General features: G+C 40.4%; 1 protein-coding gene across 1 annotated transcript; it reads right to left on the bottom strand.

Moving 5' to 3' along the window:
* Window positions 1-6,557: 6,557 nt before the first annotated feature.
* nat16 (N-acetyltransferase 16) lies at window positions 6,558-16,402 on the bottom strand. Its single transcript, XM_018733805.1, has 4 exons — window positions 16,204-16,402; window positions 9,678-9,901; window positions 9,177-9,401; window positions 6,558-8,807 (listed from the first exon to the last, which is right to left on the bottom strand). Exons 2-4 carry the CDS (start codon window positions 9,891-9,893, stop codon window positions 8,265-8,267), a joined length of 984 nt encoding a protein of 327 aa, XP_018589321.1. The 5' UTR covers window positions 9,894-9,901; window positions 16,204-16,402; the 3' UTR covers window positions 6,558-8,264.
* Window positions 16,403-18,468: the final 2,066 nt, after the last annotated feature.

Below are 18,468 nucleotides of genomic sequence, written 5' to 3' on the forward strand. Positions count from 1 at the left end.
TGCTTCAGAATAAGCAATGGAGGTTGGGTATAAAAATGTTTCTAAAAAAGAAAGGAAAAGCAAAACATTTTTTAACAAAACTAAACCATCTTAGAACGGCATTAAACTCATTATAATAATCTCTTTTATAACAGGCAATGAACTGAGTTCTTTAAAGAAGTCTCATCTTTGACTCCTGTCTTGACAGAGATTAATAGTGCACATTGGCCTGATTAAAAAAATGCAGTATCATTCATTTTAATTCAAATACATAAAGGCATTTACACAACATGGCTTCAGAGTATATCTGAGACTCTTTGTGGAACTCAACGGCTAAGGCTGCCATCAGAGAATGGGCAACAGGAATTCTGGCCCAATGTGAGACACCATCAAATGTAACAGCATGCTGCCGCGAGGGCCTTTGTTTGTGTGCTGTTGCGGACTGGACTGTTCCCACTCACCCATGTCTAGAAAATGACTTTCACAGCTTGCCCACTCAGCTGGGTTGCAAGACGAATATGCTGCCACAGTTAAAATATCCAGTAGTCATGTACGTGCAAATGACACTGTTTCCCAGCCAGGTAATGTCTAAGTTATTGTAAGGGCACTGACTAAGAATAACTTCACAGCAAATCCTCTTTTTCTACAATAAAATTTGGGTTGGAAATTAACCACGATCATTCCAATACTCTGAACCCATTGCTATTCTTGTTCTTGAAGTAGCCCATAATATTAACAGGACATTAGCGGGTGGGCTTTTGCTAGTTCCAACACAGTAGTGTTAAAACCTTAACTGCAAACAAGGTGGAAGAGCATAGGATGCTAAGAATTAATCCCTCAGTGCTTGAAACAAGAAACTAGAGTTTGGAGGAGACCACTGCGGTGTTTTTGGTGAGACTGGACAGTCACTGCCGCCACAGCACCCAGGAGACCATCGCTAACAATGTGTCCATTTTTAGGTGTACCTCAGCGCCACCTGAGGGATGTGTTACAGTGGGCCATTTGTTCATTAGCTCTGAAACCCCTTTCAGTGGCTGTGTCTGGTGCAGCAGAGATACGGAAAGTCACACCGATACCTTCCCATCATTTCTGCCTATACCTTGGCCACAAGACACAACTGGAGATTCCTTTTCAAAGTGCAAACAGCATTTAAGAGCTCTAACACTCTGTGGAATATACAGTATACTATGTACTGCCATTGAGAAGCTTGAGGTTATATGAAAGGTATAAGGCAAAATACACATGACAATCCTATATGGATCTGACAACACACATGGCAAAACTCACAAACCATATGTATTGTCTCATGCAGAATATCCAGTTGCGTTTCCTTCTCAATGCCATTATGTACACAAAACCATCACATGAGTTATTTGATTAGGTACAATAACAAAGCAAAATGGCTTTTAAAGTTTGCATAAAAACAACCCTAGAACGATGACATGTCTTTCTGAACATTATTTGAAAAGAATTTAACAAAAAAGTAAAAAGACAGGTTCTAATACTTCAAATATAAAAGTAGGTTCAAATGTCAAGTTTGTGTTGGTAAAACCTAAATTTCAGATTTCAGGTAGGACTTTAAAATTGTATGTTAGCAATTAATTATTTCCATACATTATTACATCCATACATACTCTTTTATCATTTATCATAAAGTCGAATTGTGGTGTGCAATTTTGTCTACGTTGGCCAATTTCAGGTACACTGTATATGTAATATGTATAAATCAAAATATGTTCATAAACATCAGCGGAAAATTTAATTAATGGATTTGTACACTAATTGTGCCTTTTCGGGGATTTAAACCTGTCTTTTTTCCTTTAATTCCTTAATCAATTCTCTTTACAGTTCTGACTCTTCAGAAAGCAATTAGGTCAAAAAAAACAAACATGCATATACAACTTTTTCATCTGGAAAAAGAAGAGGAAAAAAGTTGAAAACCAGGAAATAAATATATCTGAATAAATAAAAATGATGGAATTATGGAAACAAAGAAAAGATGTCCCCTAAAATTGAAAATTAAAATATGTATCGTTAAAATGTATTCAATTAAGTATCTAAAAGAGGTATTTATTTACAGTGATGTTGAGTGTAATAAAAGAGCAACTAGATATTTTGAATTTCACAACTGCAAGAGGCAGAGATCTCTCAATGCCTTACCCTAAACTGGATAACTGTCAATCAAAAAGTACTGTCAAATAGCAGAACAAAAAAATGTCTCATCCAGTGAAGATCAAACAAAAAAACTCAGAAAACATTATCCATGACCAGTCTTGGAACATGTTCATATAAAATATAAACTTGAAGTACAACACAGGTTTAATTAGTATGTTTGACTGTGGACTCCAGTTCTGGACTAAATTGGATAAGTTGGTCTCATGTCATTACAGGACCACCCTGCACGGTTTTCCAGCGGAAGACAATGAGCGATCACAATCCTGTCAATCACACTACAGTGACCAGAGTGCTGTCCCAGCATACCTCGGTTGCCTAATTTCGCTGCAAGCAGACACTGGCTGAATGCTGCTGGTGTGGGTTTCATGCTAAGGTAAGGCCCGAAACTGAAACTCCACCACAGTGTTTCTCAGTCTCTCTGGCCTCAGCGATGGGTTCCAATGGCAGTGGCTGCCTGTGTGCATCTGTTAGAAGCGTAATACTAAATCAAGCACCCACGGATCTTGACTCAATCCAGTGTGCTGTGCATATAAATATTTTTATATATTCAGGTCCCCATAGGGGAGCAAGTGCAACATTAATTTAGTTCAAAGGACACGTCGCAGGCCCAACAATCCCAGCAAGCCACCATCAAACTCCCTTCAGCTGCATTTCCTACACACACTGCAGACAACAGGGTAAACCTATCGCAAGCTTGCATACATAAACCCGCATTCTCGCACACATTGGAAAAAAACACCTGACCTTTCACAGGCAGGAACGCCCATACAACAGAAACCGGCTCACAAGCTTGCCTCAGAGTTTTCATTGCAGCATTACTGAAAACTGTGTTGTCTCTCCAGCAAACATACACACACCTCTACACTCATGATGAGAATGCTGTTGAGGAAATAAACATTTCCTGGCTACAATGGAAACAGTGACTTCTGCAAACCAAGAGGGAGTCTTTCATTTTTACTGAATTGCACCAATAAACCTGTTCACAGAGAGAATAAAAAACACTGAATTTGTATCAATAAATTTTGTACTTTGGCAGAGAAAAATGCTTTGGTTATCTATATGCATAATAAGGGTCAAATACTAATTTCTACTCATTTTCTGTGGTGATGTAGCACTGTGAATATATAGCCACCTGCACAAAAGTAGTACTGATGTGAAGAATGGCATTGTCTGTTTCATTCAAAAATCAATTCTGTTCTATTCTGTTCAATTCTGTTCTTTTATTTGATAATTTAACTATTGTGATGAAAAATTAAATAACTAGCATTTTGAACATGGTAGGGCATTGCTTTGCTAAAAAATCCCCTGATACTGTTGAGGGTTATACCAATTATAGATGTTAAGAAGGCCAAAAATGGGTGCTTACTTGATATAATTTTGCATCTTACATTTACAACATGCAGGGATCATTGGTCCGTCAAGTGTCCTTAAATATGACTGGTCTCCAGTATGAATTATCTTAACCCCTTTCCCATTTCTCACTATAACCCACTTCTTAAGGTCAAAGAAACAGTTTGCAGTATAAAAGCCACCAAATATTATAATGTTTTTTAAACAAATCAGTACTTCCTAAAGTACATACAATTCTCCCAGTGGTGGAATGTCGCTGACTAAGCAAAGTACTTCATTGTTGCACTCATGTGGAGCCTCAGCTCCTGGGTCTGGACCTGTTGCAGCTTCTGGGAGAGGATGGTTGAACATATACGTCCAGTGCTGGGGACACACAGCCACACCAAGCCCAACCCACTGCCGAAAGGTAATACAATCAGAGGGAAGTAAACTCCTGCTGCTGAACTTAGACTAGATCTATGACCCTACTTGGCTCCTCTTCTTCTTTTCCACCTGCCTAACTCCCATCTTTATTTACAGTCTCAGAAAAGAAAGTGAAAATCTATCCCTTAGGTGAAGGAAGCAGGCTCAGTTTACGTGTCACTTTGGGACCAGTCCTTCAACTCCTCGCCTTGCACTTTTACCTCATGACTTCATAACTGTCTAAAGTTCTCTGAATGACCATGTCACTTCTGTCACTCAAATGGCACAAAATGCTACGGCTTTCTGTGCTCCTCCGTTCTCTTAAAACATGGCTCATGAGAACCCTGGCAATAAAATGAAATGACAAAATAAGACAAAGAAATGCACTAAATATAAAAGATGTTTAGGGATGTAAAAAAAGAAGACAAGCAAAAGGCAAAATGGAAGGACTAAAAGAAGGAAACATAAACAAAAAACAGAAAACAGAAAAACAAAGTAAAGTCACTCTACATTTTCACAAGAGTTTTGCCAGGAATCAAGTTTGTTAGATTTGAATCAGTCAGCCTACACAAAAGGTATAAGTACACTGTTGTTTATATTTCCAGGCAGTGTGACTAAAGTAAAGTTTAACTCAAATAGCAATAATAAAATTATTATTGCTAAACTGTAAAAATTTGGATGCAAGGGTAGTCTTTGATGCCCTGTGAAACATATTCTGCAAGGATTTTTCTCAACAACAAATCCTCATTAATGATAAGTCCACAACATTAATTTAGCATCAGATCGTTGAAGTGGGAGGGGAGGAAATCTGAAGACTGAGGCTGACTCAACCAAAACCACAAACTAAAATGCAGAACATAACACATCATGACACCTGCCAAATATGTGAGTTATGTCAGTAATCAAAAGGGAGACCAAAAAGTCTGACATTCAAACATGAATAAACATTTCATAACTGTACATGTTCATGTTATCATCAATGTACCACATCATAACTGAATGTTAATTAAATGTACAGCTCATCCATCCATTGGAGCTATTGTTCCTCTAGTGTAGTGATTGACCAATGCGACTACATCAAAAATGGTTTCTAAAGTCATTTTTCTCAACATTCTTTTTTAGCTGTTTTGTCCTCAAGGAACCATGAATCTTTAATAAGTCCTACAAAGTATTTCCCAACATTATCAAACAACATTGCAAGGCAGCAATAATACATCTTAGTTGTGATGTTCTATCATTTTCTATTGCAGCAAACCAAGCCCAAAGGAAACATGGCCATTGTTGATGGGATCAAACCCACAACATGCAGCACTGACCTCTGAATCTTTTCTTCAGCCATATATCATACTTTAACAGTTAGATGGTATAGTATTTAGATGCTATTGAGTCAATAGTGAACAGTGACAGACATCACTATTGTTTAACATTTAAATGTGGATTTTTATAGACCGTTTTAGTTTATATGCTGCTTTGTTTAGGGTTTAGGTCCACATAGCAATAGGAATATTGTGTCTTGGCATTTTTTCAAGAAAAAAGAAAGACAGCAACAACTGAGTCCATTTCAAGAGTACGATGGGTTGAGCTGAATCCTGCTTCCTGTGTGATTAGCAGTTTTTAAAGTGCAATGCATGGCATGAAATGTTACCCCATGGCACTGTTTCAAATGAATTTGTTGACATAACCATTTGAATGAGGATTGCATGGGAGAGTAGGGTATGGGAATAGGAGAGGGTAGAAGGGGGACTCAGTGAGGGTTAGGTTTTTCATCTTCTGGAACTGCTAAGAGTATGGTAATCCATTCTGGCCATGAGATTAATGCTCTCAAATGCACCAAAACACTAAAAAATGGAATTTAGTACACAAAGATACATATCAGTAATGTATCAGTGTGTGATGATGATGCATTCTCAGCTGTCTCCCACAATGTATTTTACTTTTCCATTTTTATGAATCAATACAGCAAAATTTCCAAATGTTATGTTTTATTTTGCCAACTACAGGGATATTTAATTTTAATGACATACTTAAAATCTGTGATTCTGAATGCCACAGCATATAATTTACCAAATCAATACTTCAGTCTATACACTGTTGGGACTGTCAGCAGGAAACAGTTCTACAGACAATGGCTTGAATATGACCATGTACCAGACGTGAGTCACAGCTGACTTCATAAATGTCATCTCTTTTAAAACTCACCTGGCCAGTATGGATTCCAAACTGGGAATTTGCTACCCTTAATGCATTTTTGAAACACAGTGACTGATGGGTTACTCCACAAGGTCGGTCTGCTGGGATACAGAAAGATGAAAAATAGATTAAGTCTGATCCGTGACATTCAGATTTAGAGCTTAACCCAGTTGTTCAGACAAACCTTAATTTGGAGGTAGGATTTTTTTAGGTTCAGGGTAACGTTTCTCATTTGATTTTTTTGTGGCTTATCTAGGCTAAAACAGTGTAGGTTGGGAGACAGGCGTCTGCGATGAGTTGGAGACTGGAGGTAAAGTTCTTATATCCATGTAGCCCATTCAGGTCTTCCCTTTGTCATAAGAGACTAAAGGCCTTGTCTAGTGTCCTGTCAGCTTCTCCTTTTCTATGATTTTTTAAAATTTAAAAAAAAAAATCTCTCCAGCTACAACATTTTATTTAAAAAAGAAAAAAAGATTTTGTGGAGTCTTAGGGAGTAAGGGCTGGACTGGTTGGTCACCACCGGTTCTTTAAAGCATATTAGAATGGGTCAAATCTGCTAATCAAGGTCTTGCCTATGCCCAGTGGGGCAGATGATTGTGTAAAGATAGAGGATGCTTTAAAGGAGACATCAGGTTAAGTGTTTGACCTGCTTTCTGTCCTGATTTCAGTTCTGCTCCAAAGCTGACCCAACCCTCTGACGAAAGCACTCGGGGGTAAGCTCATTCCAGGTTAAACATTTAGTGACGTCATTGTGGGATTTTTCTCTGTCTCTTTCTCATATGCCTCAGGCCTGCTGGCTGCTCAGTCCTGACACTGACTCCATGTGGTCCATCAGTCTTTAGGGAAACACAGGGAGAAGGTGGTAACGGGCACTTTTTTCTATTTCAGTTCAGTCTGTCCACTTGCACTCCTCAATTCCTCACTTTCAAGTTGCAGCAACACCCAAGAGTCTTTGTAAAATTCTTTCCCCCACTTCAAGATGGGTAGCATTCGCATTTAATGAAAAAGTGAAAAAATATATTTTCTGAGCTATTTCCGATAACTAATACTTTAAGAAAATATTAGTCTTATACGTAGACAAGATGGTTATTATTGTCATTACCTTATCTTAACAAAATGTAAAGTTATTATTGGTGTCATAATGCTGCGGGTTTTAGCATTTTTTAGATGATGTTTAACTATTGCAATACATGTATTGCATGTTTATGTTGCCTTTTATAGTTGTTATTCCTTTCCTCCTTCTAACTCAGGACTCTAGACAACTTTGTGTTTTACTTTAGTGTTCAGTTATTTTGTTTTTGGTAAGGCATCAAATGTGAAAACCAGACTAATAAATGGATCAGCGGCATGCAAGCCCCTTAATTACAAAAAACTAATTAAACGCAACAGCTTTTATGCCCTCGCATGCATGAGGTGAGAGGGTTCGAGTTGTAAGTTTCATGTGTTTTAATACTCAAAACACTTTTGTAACCAGTGCTTTTTCTCCTGAAAGTTTGATAGAATTATCATGGGCCTTTGCTATGTTGTGCTTGGTTATACCAGTTTCTCTGCAGAAATCAACATAGTGAAGAGAGGAGTTAAAAGTGCTTTCTGGGAAAATTCTATAAAGCGACAATTAACTGACCTACCCTAACCTAATGTCACTGGGCCACATATTAATTACTAACTAGTTACACATTAATCATAAAGTGCCTTGAGAGTTGTGCAGACCTGTTTGCTCTTCAGCCTGTGTATGTACCATATGTATTCAAAACAAATAAAAATAATAATTTATGTGAATTTGATTAAATTAAAATTTAGCACACTAAGATATTTTTTTCAGAGTATCTTCTATTTTCTTGTCTTGTATTGTCTTACAACAGAATTACATTTTTATATTTTTAAGCTGATTTCAACTCTATTTTACATTTATAATATTTATAATTCCAGGTTTTTGAAATAGTTTCTTAAATAGTTGAATAGTTAAGTTGTTCATATTTAAACTCAGTTTGAGATTTTGTACATTAGCCTTCTCAGGGTACTACACTGAGATGTGTAGAAGGTAACAGACGGTAGTCTAAACTCAAACTTCCTCTTTCACTGGGATGTTTCTCTGAGGGGAGGGCTTTCAAGGGGGAGATGCTCTTCAGGGGGGATCTGGGATACCATATTCCGTCACTCTTTTACTGCTACACCAGGTCAGACTCCACCACACACTGCTCAGTGTAGCCCTTCACTAGCTCCACACCCAGTGTGTTGCGACAGAAGTCGGCCAGCGGCTCCCAGAGGGCCGGATCCAGGAAGACCTGGCACATGACGTGGCCCTTCAGGGTGGCAGTGTGGCGCTGCAGGTGCGACAGGAACTGCTTCTGCACCAGCACCAGGTCCTTCCCGAAAACATCAATGTTAAGGTAGTACCAGTCGTCTCCGATGGGGACGCGGAAGGGGAAGGTGCAGAGGCTGGCCACTGTGGGGGACCTGGCATCATCCACCATCCAGTCGATGGCCTTCTTTGCCAGGATGGCCATGTTGCTGGCGAGTGGCTTGAATGGCTGCCAATCCTGCACGATGGTGGCATTCGGCAGGACGTTTCGTGTCACACCCGAGGTCAGGAAGAGCCTGTGGGCATCACTGGGGTCTAGCAGTGCTACTTCAGGGCCCCTTTCAGTTACACCCATCTCTGCCAGACGCAGCTTCATATCTTCAGCTCTGAAACGAACCAGCAGGATGCCCTAGAAGAACAGTTAGCGTTGTGTTCTTCCTGTTAGTATCAGCCTGTTCCCATCCAGCTCACAAAGAATCAAGAAATAGGTAATATAATTGCAAAAATATTTCCTTTTAAATACTTTATTTTTTATTGAAAGTGAAAAACGTGCCTTAAGATTATATATTTACATTAACAACATTAGCAATTACACAAGCATTTGATGATGTATCTCAACTACTTCTGTTTAGCTATTCTTAACATAGCAAAAAATATATAATCTAATAATTTCCCAGCTAATGTACTTATATTTATAAATGTATTAACATGATTTAAATAAAATAAATTTGTGGTATGACTTTTCTGTAGTCTAGCGTGGTGAATACAGTCTCTCTACCTGCTTAGTGATGAGGCGATACTTCTGAAAGTCCTTGGGTCCCAGTTGATCATCACGAGTCAGACGGCTCACCTTGACCTCGGGGTATCTGGTTTTGACTACCTGGGAGCAGAAGCGCAGAAGCACGCCAGCTACACCCTTTCCACGCTCCTGGGGGGCAACACGCAGCCCCTCCACCAGAACAGTTTCACCATCATCAATCACACAAACGGACTCCAAGGCGATCTGAAGGAGGAGAGATGGAAAAGGCTTACATAAAAACAGCTATCTAATAATGGCAGTACTGACTTCATATATGGAGATGCAAGGACGGTAAGGATCTAGATGCTATATGTAATGGGACATTGGACAGAGCTGAGTCACATATGGCAATGACTAAGGCTGGGAAGAATTCAAAGACAAATCAAAAAATAGATGTTGCACATTACACAACAGTCAGACTGAATGTCAGAATAACCTTCTGATAAATTTCCAAAGCTACTAAGAATGTATTCCATTTACCACTTTGCCTTGCTTCCTTGCCAAAATGACCATGCGGTGGGGTTCCTGCAGCCAAGTGCTGTAGCGAGTGGGTAGGTAGTCCAAACCGCCGTAGATGTCTTGGCTCATAGCCATGATATCATCGAAGTCTTCCTCTGTCGCCATGGTAAACTGCAGCCCCATCTGGGGCAGCGACTCGGGGAGAGTGAGGCATGGCAAGCCATTGTCGATCTTCATCGTGTGGGCTGTTGAAGAGGTGAACAGGAGCAACTGATTTAGCTATGGGATGAAAGTCTCTTGAGGACCATAAGGTCTGAGGAGAACAAAAGCAGTTGTCCAAGGTACAAATATGGATGAAGATCATGCATCCTAATCAGCAATCCACCCATCCCTCACATCTTCTCCACAATCTCACACACACCCAACATGGAATGAGTTCCAAAAACTCAGGAGTAACACTATTGTTTGACCGCCACAAATAACTGTTATTTGTGAGTTTTGCTTGTTCTGATGTAATCTGGGAACAATACTGTTTTATGTGGTTTTTCACATTACGAAGCTATTTTATAGCCAGAAATCAGACAGGTGATCTGGAATTACAAAGGGCATTGATATTGGTAAAGAAGTATTGGCTTAATCTTATTAACAGTCTGTAGCGCATAGCTGCTCTAGTGTACTCTTCTGCACTGGTTTAGTAGTTGGCTTGCCACAATAGCTGGCATTGCAGCTGTCATCCATTGCGGATTTTATTACACCAGCTATACCAGAATTACCTTGGTTTTCCCAAAATTGACTTTAATAACGAAACCTTACTACATAAGGATGTGTTTTGATCATGCAGTAGTTTCAAGATGTTTAAATGCACAATTGAGAAAACAATGAATTTATAACTGACACTGACCTAGATCCCCTGCCAGAACCTCAGAAAAGCAAAATACAGATACATACTTGAAGCACAAGAAACTGGCGGAACAAAAGTTTGCTCGTTCCTATTTTAATTCCAGAAAGGGCCAGTAAAGAGACAGCTGGTTAAGGATCTGCCCTGATGACTGAAGTTTGCAGCTGCAGTGCCAGGAGGAGCAGTGGTGTTATATCCAACTGCAAATTAGAACTTTTGTCAGACATGTAAGTCCTTAAGGATTAGGAAGCCTGCTTAAAAATAATGCCATAAGATGAACAAAGCATGGTCCTGTGATGCAATGGCTGCTGGGAAAGCTGTTCCATTCCGCTGGCTCCCTTCCATGGCCACTCAAGGTTTATTCACCTTTCCCTGGTCAGTTTTAAGTCTTTTCCCTACCCTTCTGGTCCCTTCCCCAGCTCTCTGCCATCCTGATTCAGTCCCACTGGCTGCTTTTCCCAGCCCTCTGGGTCTGGCTGCCAGGCCTAATCCCTCAGTATTGCCCCCAGGGCTATCCTGCCCAGCTCCCATGGAAAACAAACACATTCCGCCTGGGATAGAATAGGGACACAAACCCTCATTTGGGCTGGGGGAGTACAGAGAAACAAATTCTTAGATAGGCCCGGGGGTGCAGGGAGCGAAAATAAAGCCACCCATGCATGGTAGGTGTACTGGGTGTTGAGGCACTGAAGGCATAGGGGCTTTTGAGTCTGTGACTATGGACCACAGCCACTAATATGCATGCTTGTCTGATGTTTTTCCATCAATAGGTATTAGCTTTCTCATTCCCATTTGTTCGCATTCTACTGCTTTCTTTTGCCTTGAAAAAGGATGTCCATGAACGTCCAAAATGATCATAACTATTTCATATGAAAGTTTTCTTAAACATGCACACATTTCTTTGTCTTTCTGTATTGGACAATCAGTTTCTGAACGAAACCACCATTAGACCAGATCAATGCTTGTCTGGCTCCCTCGGCCATTTCTAGATGACATATTTTTATTTCTGTTTGTTGTGGCTCTCATCACATTCCTATCATTTGCCTTGGTTAACACTGAAAGTAAATATCAACAAACCAAGAAATACAGAACATTTCTTAACATGAAGAAATAATTGGGCTAAAACAGGGAGAACTTTGTTGTTATATTTTTCTTTTCTGTTTGAATCATGTATGGCATAATTTTCTAATTATCTTTTTCACAATCCATCATATGTAAAGTTACACACACACACACACACACACTCTCTGAACCGCTTGTCCCATATGGGGTCGCGGGGAGCTGGAGCCTAACCCGGCAACAAAGGGAAAAAGGCTGGAGGGGGAGAGGACACACCCAGGACAAGATGCCAGTCCGTCACAGGGCACCCCAAGCAGGACTCGAACCCTGGACCCACGGGAGAGCAGGACCCAGTCCAACCCGCTGTGCCACTACATCCCTCTTGGCTATGTAAAGTTACACACACACACATTTTCAGAACCGCTTGTCCCATAGGGGGTCACCGGAGCCTACCCGGCAACACAGGGCGTAAGGCCAGAGGGGGAGGGGACACACCCAGGACGGGACGCCAGTCCACCGCAGGGCACCCCAAGCGGGACTTGAACCCCAGACCCACCGGACAGCAGGACTGCGGTCCAACCCACTGCACCACCGCATCCCCTATGTAAAGTTACATTAATTCCAAATACTTCAGTAGCATGGTATTTATTGTGTAACATACTCAGACCCACCACTGCTGTATTAATGCAGGATCAAAACCACACACACACACTCAGGCACATATGCACATCAGTGGCACTCATAGTTATGCAGCTGCTGATGATGATGCTGTTGATAACGATGAGTAAGAAATGAGTGCAAAGAGGATGATTTTCACTATTAATACTATGATGACGCTATAACTGGGGCAACAGGGAACACATTATCAGCTCTTTACAGCTGATAATTCATTACTCAATACCAGTGCGTGGTATTCACTTTATGTAATTTAGAGGATGCTGTGACAGATGTTATCTGTTATCTTTTTTCTTGTGTAGTTCATAGAAAGGATATAAAACCGAAAAATTATAATTATGAAGGTTTTGGTGAAGGTGTATTTTCATGGCAGGCTATTACACCCAGTCTCTACTGGCCACATAAATTTTGTCCACACCTGTCATGACACACAGTGCTTTGCTAATTACACTTTACTGAGATTATTCTTTATCTGGTATAATGTGGTTCTGAAACGTCTGCATGAACAAAAATAACTGAACCCCTTCGGAGTGTTGCTGTAGCTCATCTGAAGTCACTGGGCTTAAAGGTTTAGATACATTTTCAAAATGACTGCTTTATAGGGTCTCTAAACACAGTGTATCAAATTGTTTCTATCAGGACCTTTTCAATGTTAAATTCCATCCGCAGTCCAGAGTTCTTGTTTTTTCCCATAGACAAGAGAATTGTGCTCATATGTAGGAGAAAAGAGGACAGCTGAGTGACTCACACTGCATAAACCATCCATTGTTTTTATTGTTAGGGAACCAGCAGGTAGCAGAGAGGCTACAGCTGCCTTACACTCAAAGGACTGAGGTTTGAATCTGCTGTAGAATCCTTAAGCAAATATATTTACCCTAAATTACTCTAGTAAAAGTTACCCAGATAAATAAATCATTATGAGTACATACACACACTGTCTGAAACCACTTGCCCCGTACAGGGCCTAACCCAGCAACACAGGATGAAAGGCTAGAGGGGGAGGGGACACAGCCAGGATGGGACACCAGTCCATCACAAGGCATCCCAAGGGGGTCTCAAACCCCAGACCTACTGAAGAGCAGGACCCCGTCCAACCCAGTGCACCACTGCACCACCACAACCCCCTGCTCATTATAAGGAGCTTAACATTATATGTAATTTTTGAGAAAAGCATCAGCTAAATAAATGTAAATATACCTTTCCCTTAAGGTTTCTCTTTTCACACCAAACCCTTCTGCTGTGTAATTAGTATGACCCTTTCTGCTAATTCCAAGTAGAGCTGATAAATGAACGTCCTTGACAAATGATAAGGTGCAATTATAAGGTAGAGGTAGACATTCAGACCTCTTAGCGTTGTGCAGAGATCTTATATCCAATAATGCCCTGGACATCATTGTACTTAATTATTACTGATATTTTAGTGGTGCAGTTCCTACTGACATTACAGTCAGTATCACATCAAAAATTTACCTAAATGTTTTGCCTTTGCTGACCGCTTCCTAAAATATCAACAAAAATGCATCTGCTGACCACATACCTCAATTAATCTTAATTTTCTTTTGTTACCTTACTTTCCTCCAATGGCAATAGAAACCATATGAACATGTGCACTAAAAAGCATTTCAGAGTAAGTCTAAATATATCCATTTTACATATATGAAAAATAAAGCAGTGGATTCCCAGTGCTGGTGACCCTAAATTGCCTGTAGTGTGTGAATGGGTGAGTGAGCGTGTGTGTGTGTGTGTGTGTGTGTGTGTGTGTGTGTGTGTGTGTGTGTGCGGCTATACTGTGATGGACTAGTGTTCTTGGGCGCAGTGATTCCAGGTTAGGCTCTGGACACTCTCGGGCCTGAGCAAGATAAACAGTTACCGACAATGGATGGATGGACAACAGATGGTATTGCTTGTGTCTGGGGGCATGATTTAACATGAGGAACCAAATCAGAATTGTTATACATGCAAAACTGAAATTCAGATGATATTTCAAAGACCTGAAAACAACTGTCCACAGAAGGGTTCTCCTTTTCATGAGCTCTTGTAAAGCTCAACGGATGTTGCTCTTTAAAAAGTCTTTCAATCTAGATTAAAGGTCACAGAAATGTTCTCATTTGGCATCTCAGTTTTACAATTTGCCAGGACCCACTGGTCAATGCTTAGTCAATGGAGGACTTAACATTGAACATTAAATATTCCATGTGATCCAGTTATTATGATGTAACATATGATCTCCTGCTTAATGAGTGTGTGACATAACAGATAAAGCTGGGGCTAGAGCTGGGTGAACCTTATCATGTGTTTCAACGTGTCCTTCAACCCGACTGCAGCAGGACAGCAGAACGGTTAACACAAATGGGTGCCACAAATCTCACCTCCTTCTCTAAATGACTTTGCGGCACCCAGAGATGCGTCAAAGCAGGACACTTTAATAAGAGAACTGATGCAAAGCAATGTCACAGGCACACCAACCTAATTGCAGCAGTCTTGCAGTCAATAGTTAGAAGATTTAAAGGACGCTTACCTGAGATAATAACTATACCATGTACTTATGACTCAGTATTATAGTTTCTTTCAGAAGGAAATCGTGTGAAGAGTACAAATGGTGGAGTAATGAAATACTGAAATGTGATTCAGACGGGAGTGCAACAGTGTAAAATTACAGTATAAGAAACAGGACGGATGGTGGGTGGGTGACTGGGAAGGACAAGCAGAATGGGCACCTTTCAGATTTTTTTTCTCATATTTTTCTTACTAATGATACTTCTTGATGCGATTAATTGTGTGTACACAGGAGCGCCTATTCAACAGCCCTAAATTCCAACCCCCCAGGCAGAATTCGTTTATTTTTTGTTAGAAACTCTACACACAATCGCGCCATAAAACCAAGCAGAAACAAATTCCCACGTGCAGCGAGTCGCTTCTGATTGTAACCAAATAGTCGATGCATATCGACATAAAAGCGTTCTCTTCATATATGAAGAATTTGTAAGACACACCATTAATTGTCGCCTGGTGCTTAGCGCAGCATCATTCAAGAGTTAGATATTAGGATTTCTTTTAAAAAAAATTAAACATTTCTACTCATCTACCACAGCAAATATAATCAAGATGCATGCACGCCGTGTGTCTCTTACTTTAAGATGGAGTATAAAATGTTCATGTGTCTAATTTCTGGCTTTACAGATAAGAGTAACGCTACTGAATAACTGAAAAGCGTTGACTCTTGGAATTCTGCTCCTATGTGAAAGTCATAAAAATACAATATGCAATGGATTTTTGTTAAAATTTTTACAAATTACAAAAAAAAAAACGGTTTTACAGATAACCTTTTTTTGTAATTCAATATAAACACACACAGATTCGTGTAGGTCTTCGATGTTAGCGTATGCCGAAAACACTATACATGTTTATTTATTATTTCAAACACGGTATACAAATGCAAAATAAAACCGAAATTATTTGTGCTATCCATGCGGTCCTGCTGAAGCGCGCACACGCGAACAGTGACGCACGAGCAGGGATGCTGAGCTTCAGCACATCCTTTACCGGCTTTTGGTGCAAATTTCTTAATTTGGACCAGACAAAATGGCCGATAGGAGAGAGACAGCTGGAGGGGGATGGGATCGGACTGGGGGTGGGCATGGGGGGGATGAGATGACTTGAGGAAAAATGAGAAAAAGAAAGGAATGACATCGTCGAGCACTGACCATAGATATCATAATGTAAGACAAGCTCAATAACGAATACACGGGTTTCGCTAATAATTTTTAAGGGGGGATTAACAAAAAAAATCACAAATAAGAATGATGCATCTGACACGTAATTTTTAGAACAAATCCGAATAGTAGCTGCACTGGTCGGTAAAACAGAGAATTGCGAGGCTATGATTACAGTGTTGACTGTACAAAAATCACTCACCGTTCGCGCGCGGAAGCTGCTGGTGCTCGTGGCGGTGCGGCCGGTGGGCAGGTGGGCGCTCGTGCGGTGGGGAGGCTGCGCGACCGGGAACGACAGTTAAAGCTCGAATTCAGTCGGCTGCCGGCTCAGTCTTTCCATATAAGAGATTATTTCTCTGCCCCTCCTACATCCATCGTCCCCCCGCCCCCTACCACCACCATGAGAGTGCACCACTACACGTGATCGCAGCAGTCACCCCCCCTTCCCCCCCCGCACCACAACCACATCACGCGCTCATGACCCAAAACCCATTTTTCACCCTCTCTCCATGTTCCCCTCACGACCTTTCTCTCCTTCTTGTATGGTACCTGGGAAGATGAAGGACTCTTGGACAGAGACAAGTAGCACCTGCATTGCCACGTGATCATTGCTGCAAAGGCTGCTACTATATTCTTTTCACCATTTCAGCCTTCCTGCTTTGCACTATGTAATCTCAAGGGCACAGATCAGTATGGGGTATTGTAATTAGTCAGGCTCTCAGAAAGGTCTTCACTGTTTAAGCCATCCATCTACACCTCCATTCCTCCATGGTGCCTACACTCCCTTCTAGCTTTTTGCAACTCCTACTTCGAGACCTGTGCTCCTCTTCCCCAGGGCAGGCTCTGAAACTGAACAGCGTTTTATATTAAGAATACCATGGCAAATAAATAGCTATTTCACACAAATGCCCTCCGTTGTTCTAGCAGAAAAGCCACAGACCATACAGTTAAGATCTCACCCCCTATAGGATTGTTTCAAGTGTCTTCCTCTCAAGCACACATGAACAGGACTGGGTTTTTCAAATGCATCCATGACCAGTGATGTTGAATTCAGTATTGATCTATGATTACAGTAAACCTTCAGTGAATTATATCCTTCAGGAAGTGCAACAGGAGCTGTCTACCAAGTCAGTGCTGAATCCCCAGCATTCTCTTCTTACACCCACAGAAAGAAAAACAGTTGAACTGTACGAGGGTAGGACTACAGCTTTAGAACGACATGCTGTTTCCATATCTACATTTATTCACTTTGATTACACTTTTCTCCAAAGTTGTATGCAGTATGTGAAAAACTTGAGGTTTCTAATAACATTTACATTTTTTTCATTTAGCTGATGTTTTTTCTCCACAGTTACATACAGTGGTGAGGTTTTTACACTGATTTACCCACTTACACATCTGGACATTTTTACTGGAGTAATTTAGGATATACGCCTTGCTTAAGGGTGGTGGGGTTTGAATCTGTGTCCATTGAGTACACTTACATTTATCCATTTAGCTGAAGCGTTTCTCTAAAGCAACTTACAATGTTAAGATAGGCAGCTAGGTAATTTTTACTGGACCAATTCAGGATAAGTACCTTGCTCAAGGGCATTACAGCTAGAAGTGTGATTCAAACTTGCAACCTTTGGGTTCAAAAGCAGTAGCTCTCAACATTATGCAGCTGCCCCAGTACAAAGACATTGGCTCTAGCCAGTACATAACCTGCTGCCCCAATATTTACCAGTATGTATGCTCTTTCAGGTCAAAACATTTTTCTGAGTCAGATCAACTACGAATGTAAGACATTTATTGACTAATCATCCAAGACCATCTTCTGAATAATATTCTGAAATCTGAAACAAGAAAACAGATGGTAAGAAAGTGATGAATATGAGTGGTCCCTTCTCATGGTTTGACGACTCTACTTATTCCTTGTGAGTATCACAGCTGTAGGTATTACATGAATATACAGAATTATTCTGTTAATCTCTGTCTCTGGAGCTTTGCATTTTAATAATCTCCCTCCAAGAAAAAAATCACGCCCTAACTGGAACTGTTACTATTTATAGACTATGACTTTGTTTTGAAGATTTTCTGTTGAATTTCAAGTTGTAGAAGACCAGCAAGTGATCTCCCACAGTCAGTGTCAGTGTTTTCGGTTGTTGAACTTAGGGTGATAGGTTTATGAAATATTTAATGTTAAGGTGGCCTATTTTCCTTAGAGCTCAGATGTCCAGTTTGAATGTCTGCTACCAGGTGTACATTTCCACTGTTTACTCAAACTATGTTTTATTTGCATGTGTGCGTGTAAAAGTGTATGAGTATATGTGACACTTGATGTTATCCATCTTAGCCATTGGAACAACAAAGGAGGTTGGACACTCATGAAGAACATAATATTTGTCACCTAAATTTCTGTGTATCTCCTCAAAGTATTATTACTAATATCTTTTGGGCCACCAGTACACCAGAAGCTAATACACTG

The sequence above is a fragment of the Scleropages formosus genome, chromosome 13 (genome assembly GCF_900964775.1).
Source record: "Scleropages formosus chromosome 13, fSclFor1.1, whole genome shotgun sequence".
NCBI lineage: Eukaryota > Metazoa > Chordata > Actinopteri > Osteoglossiformes > Osteoglossidae > Scleropages > Scleropages formosus.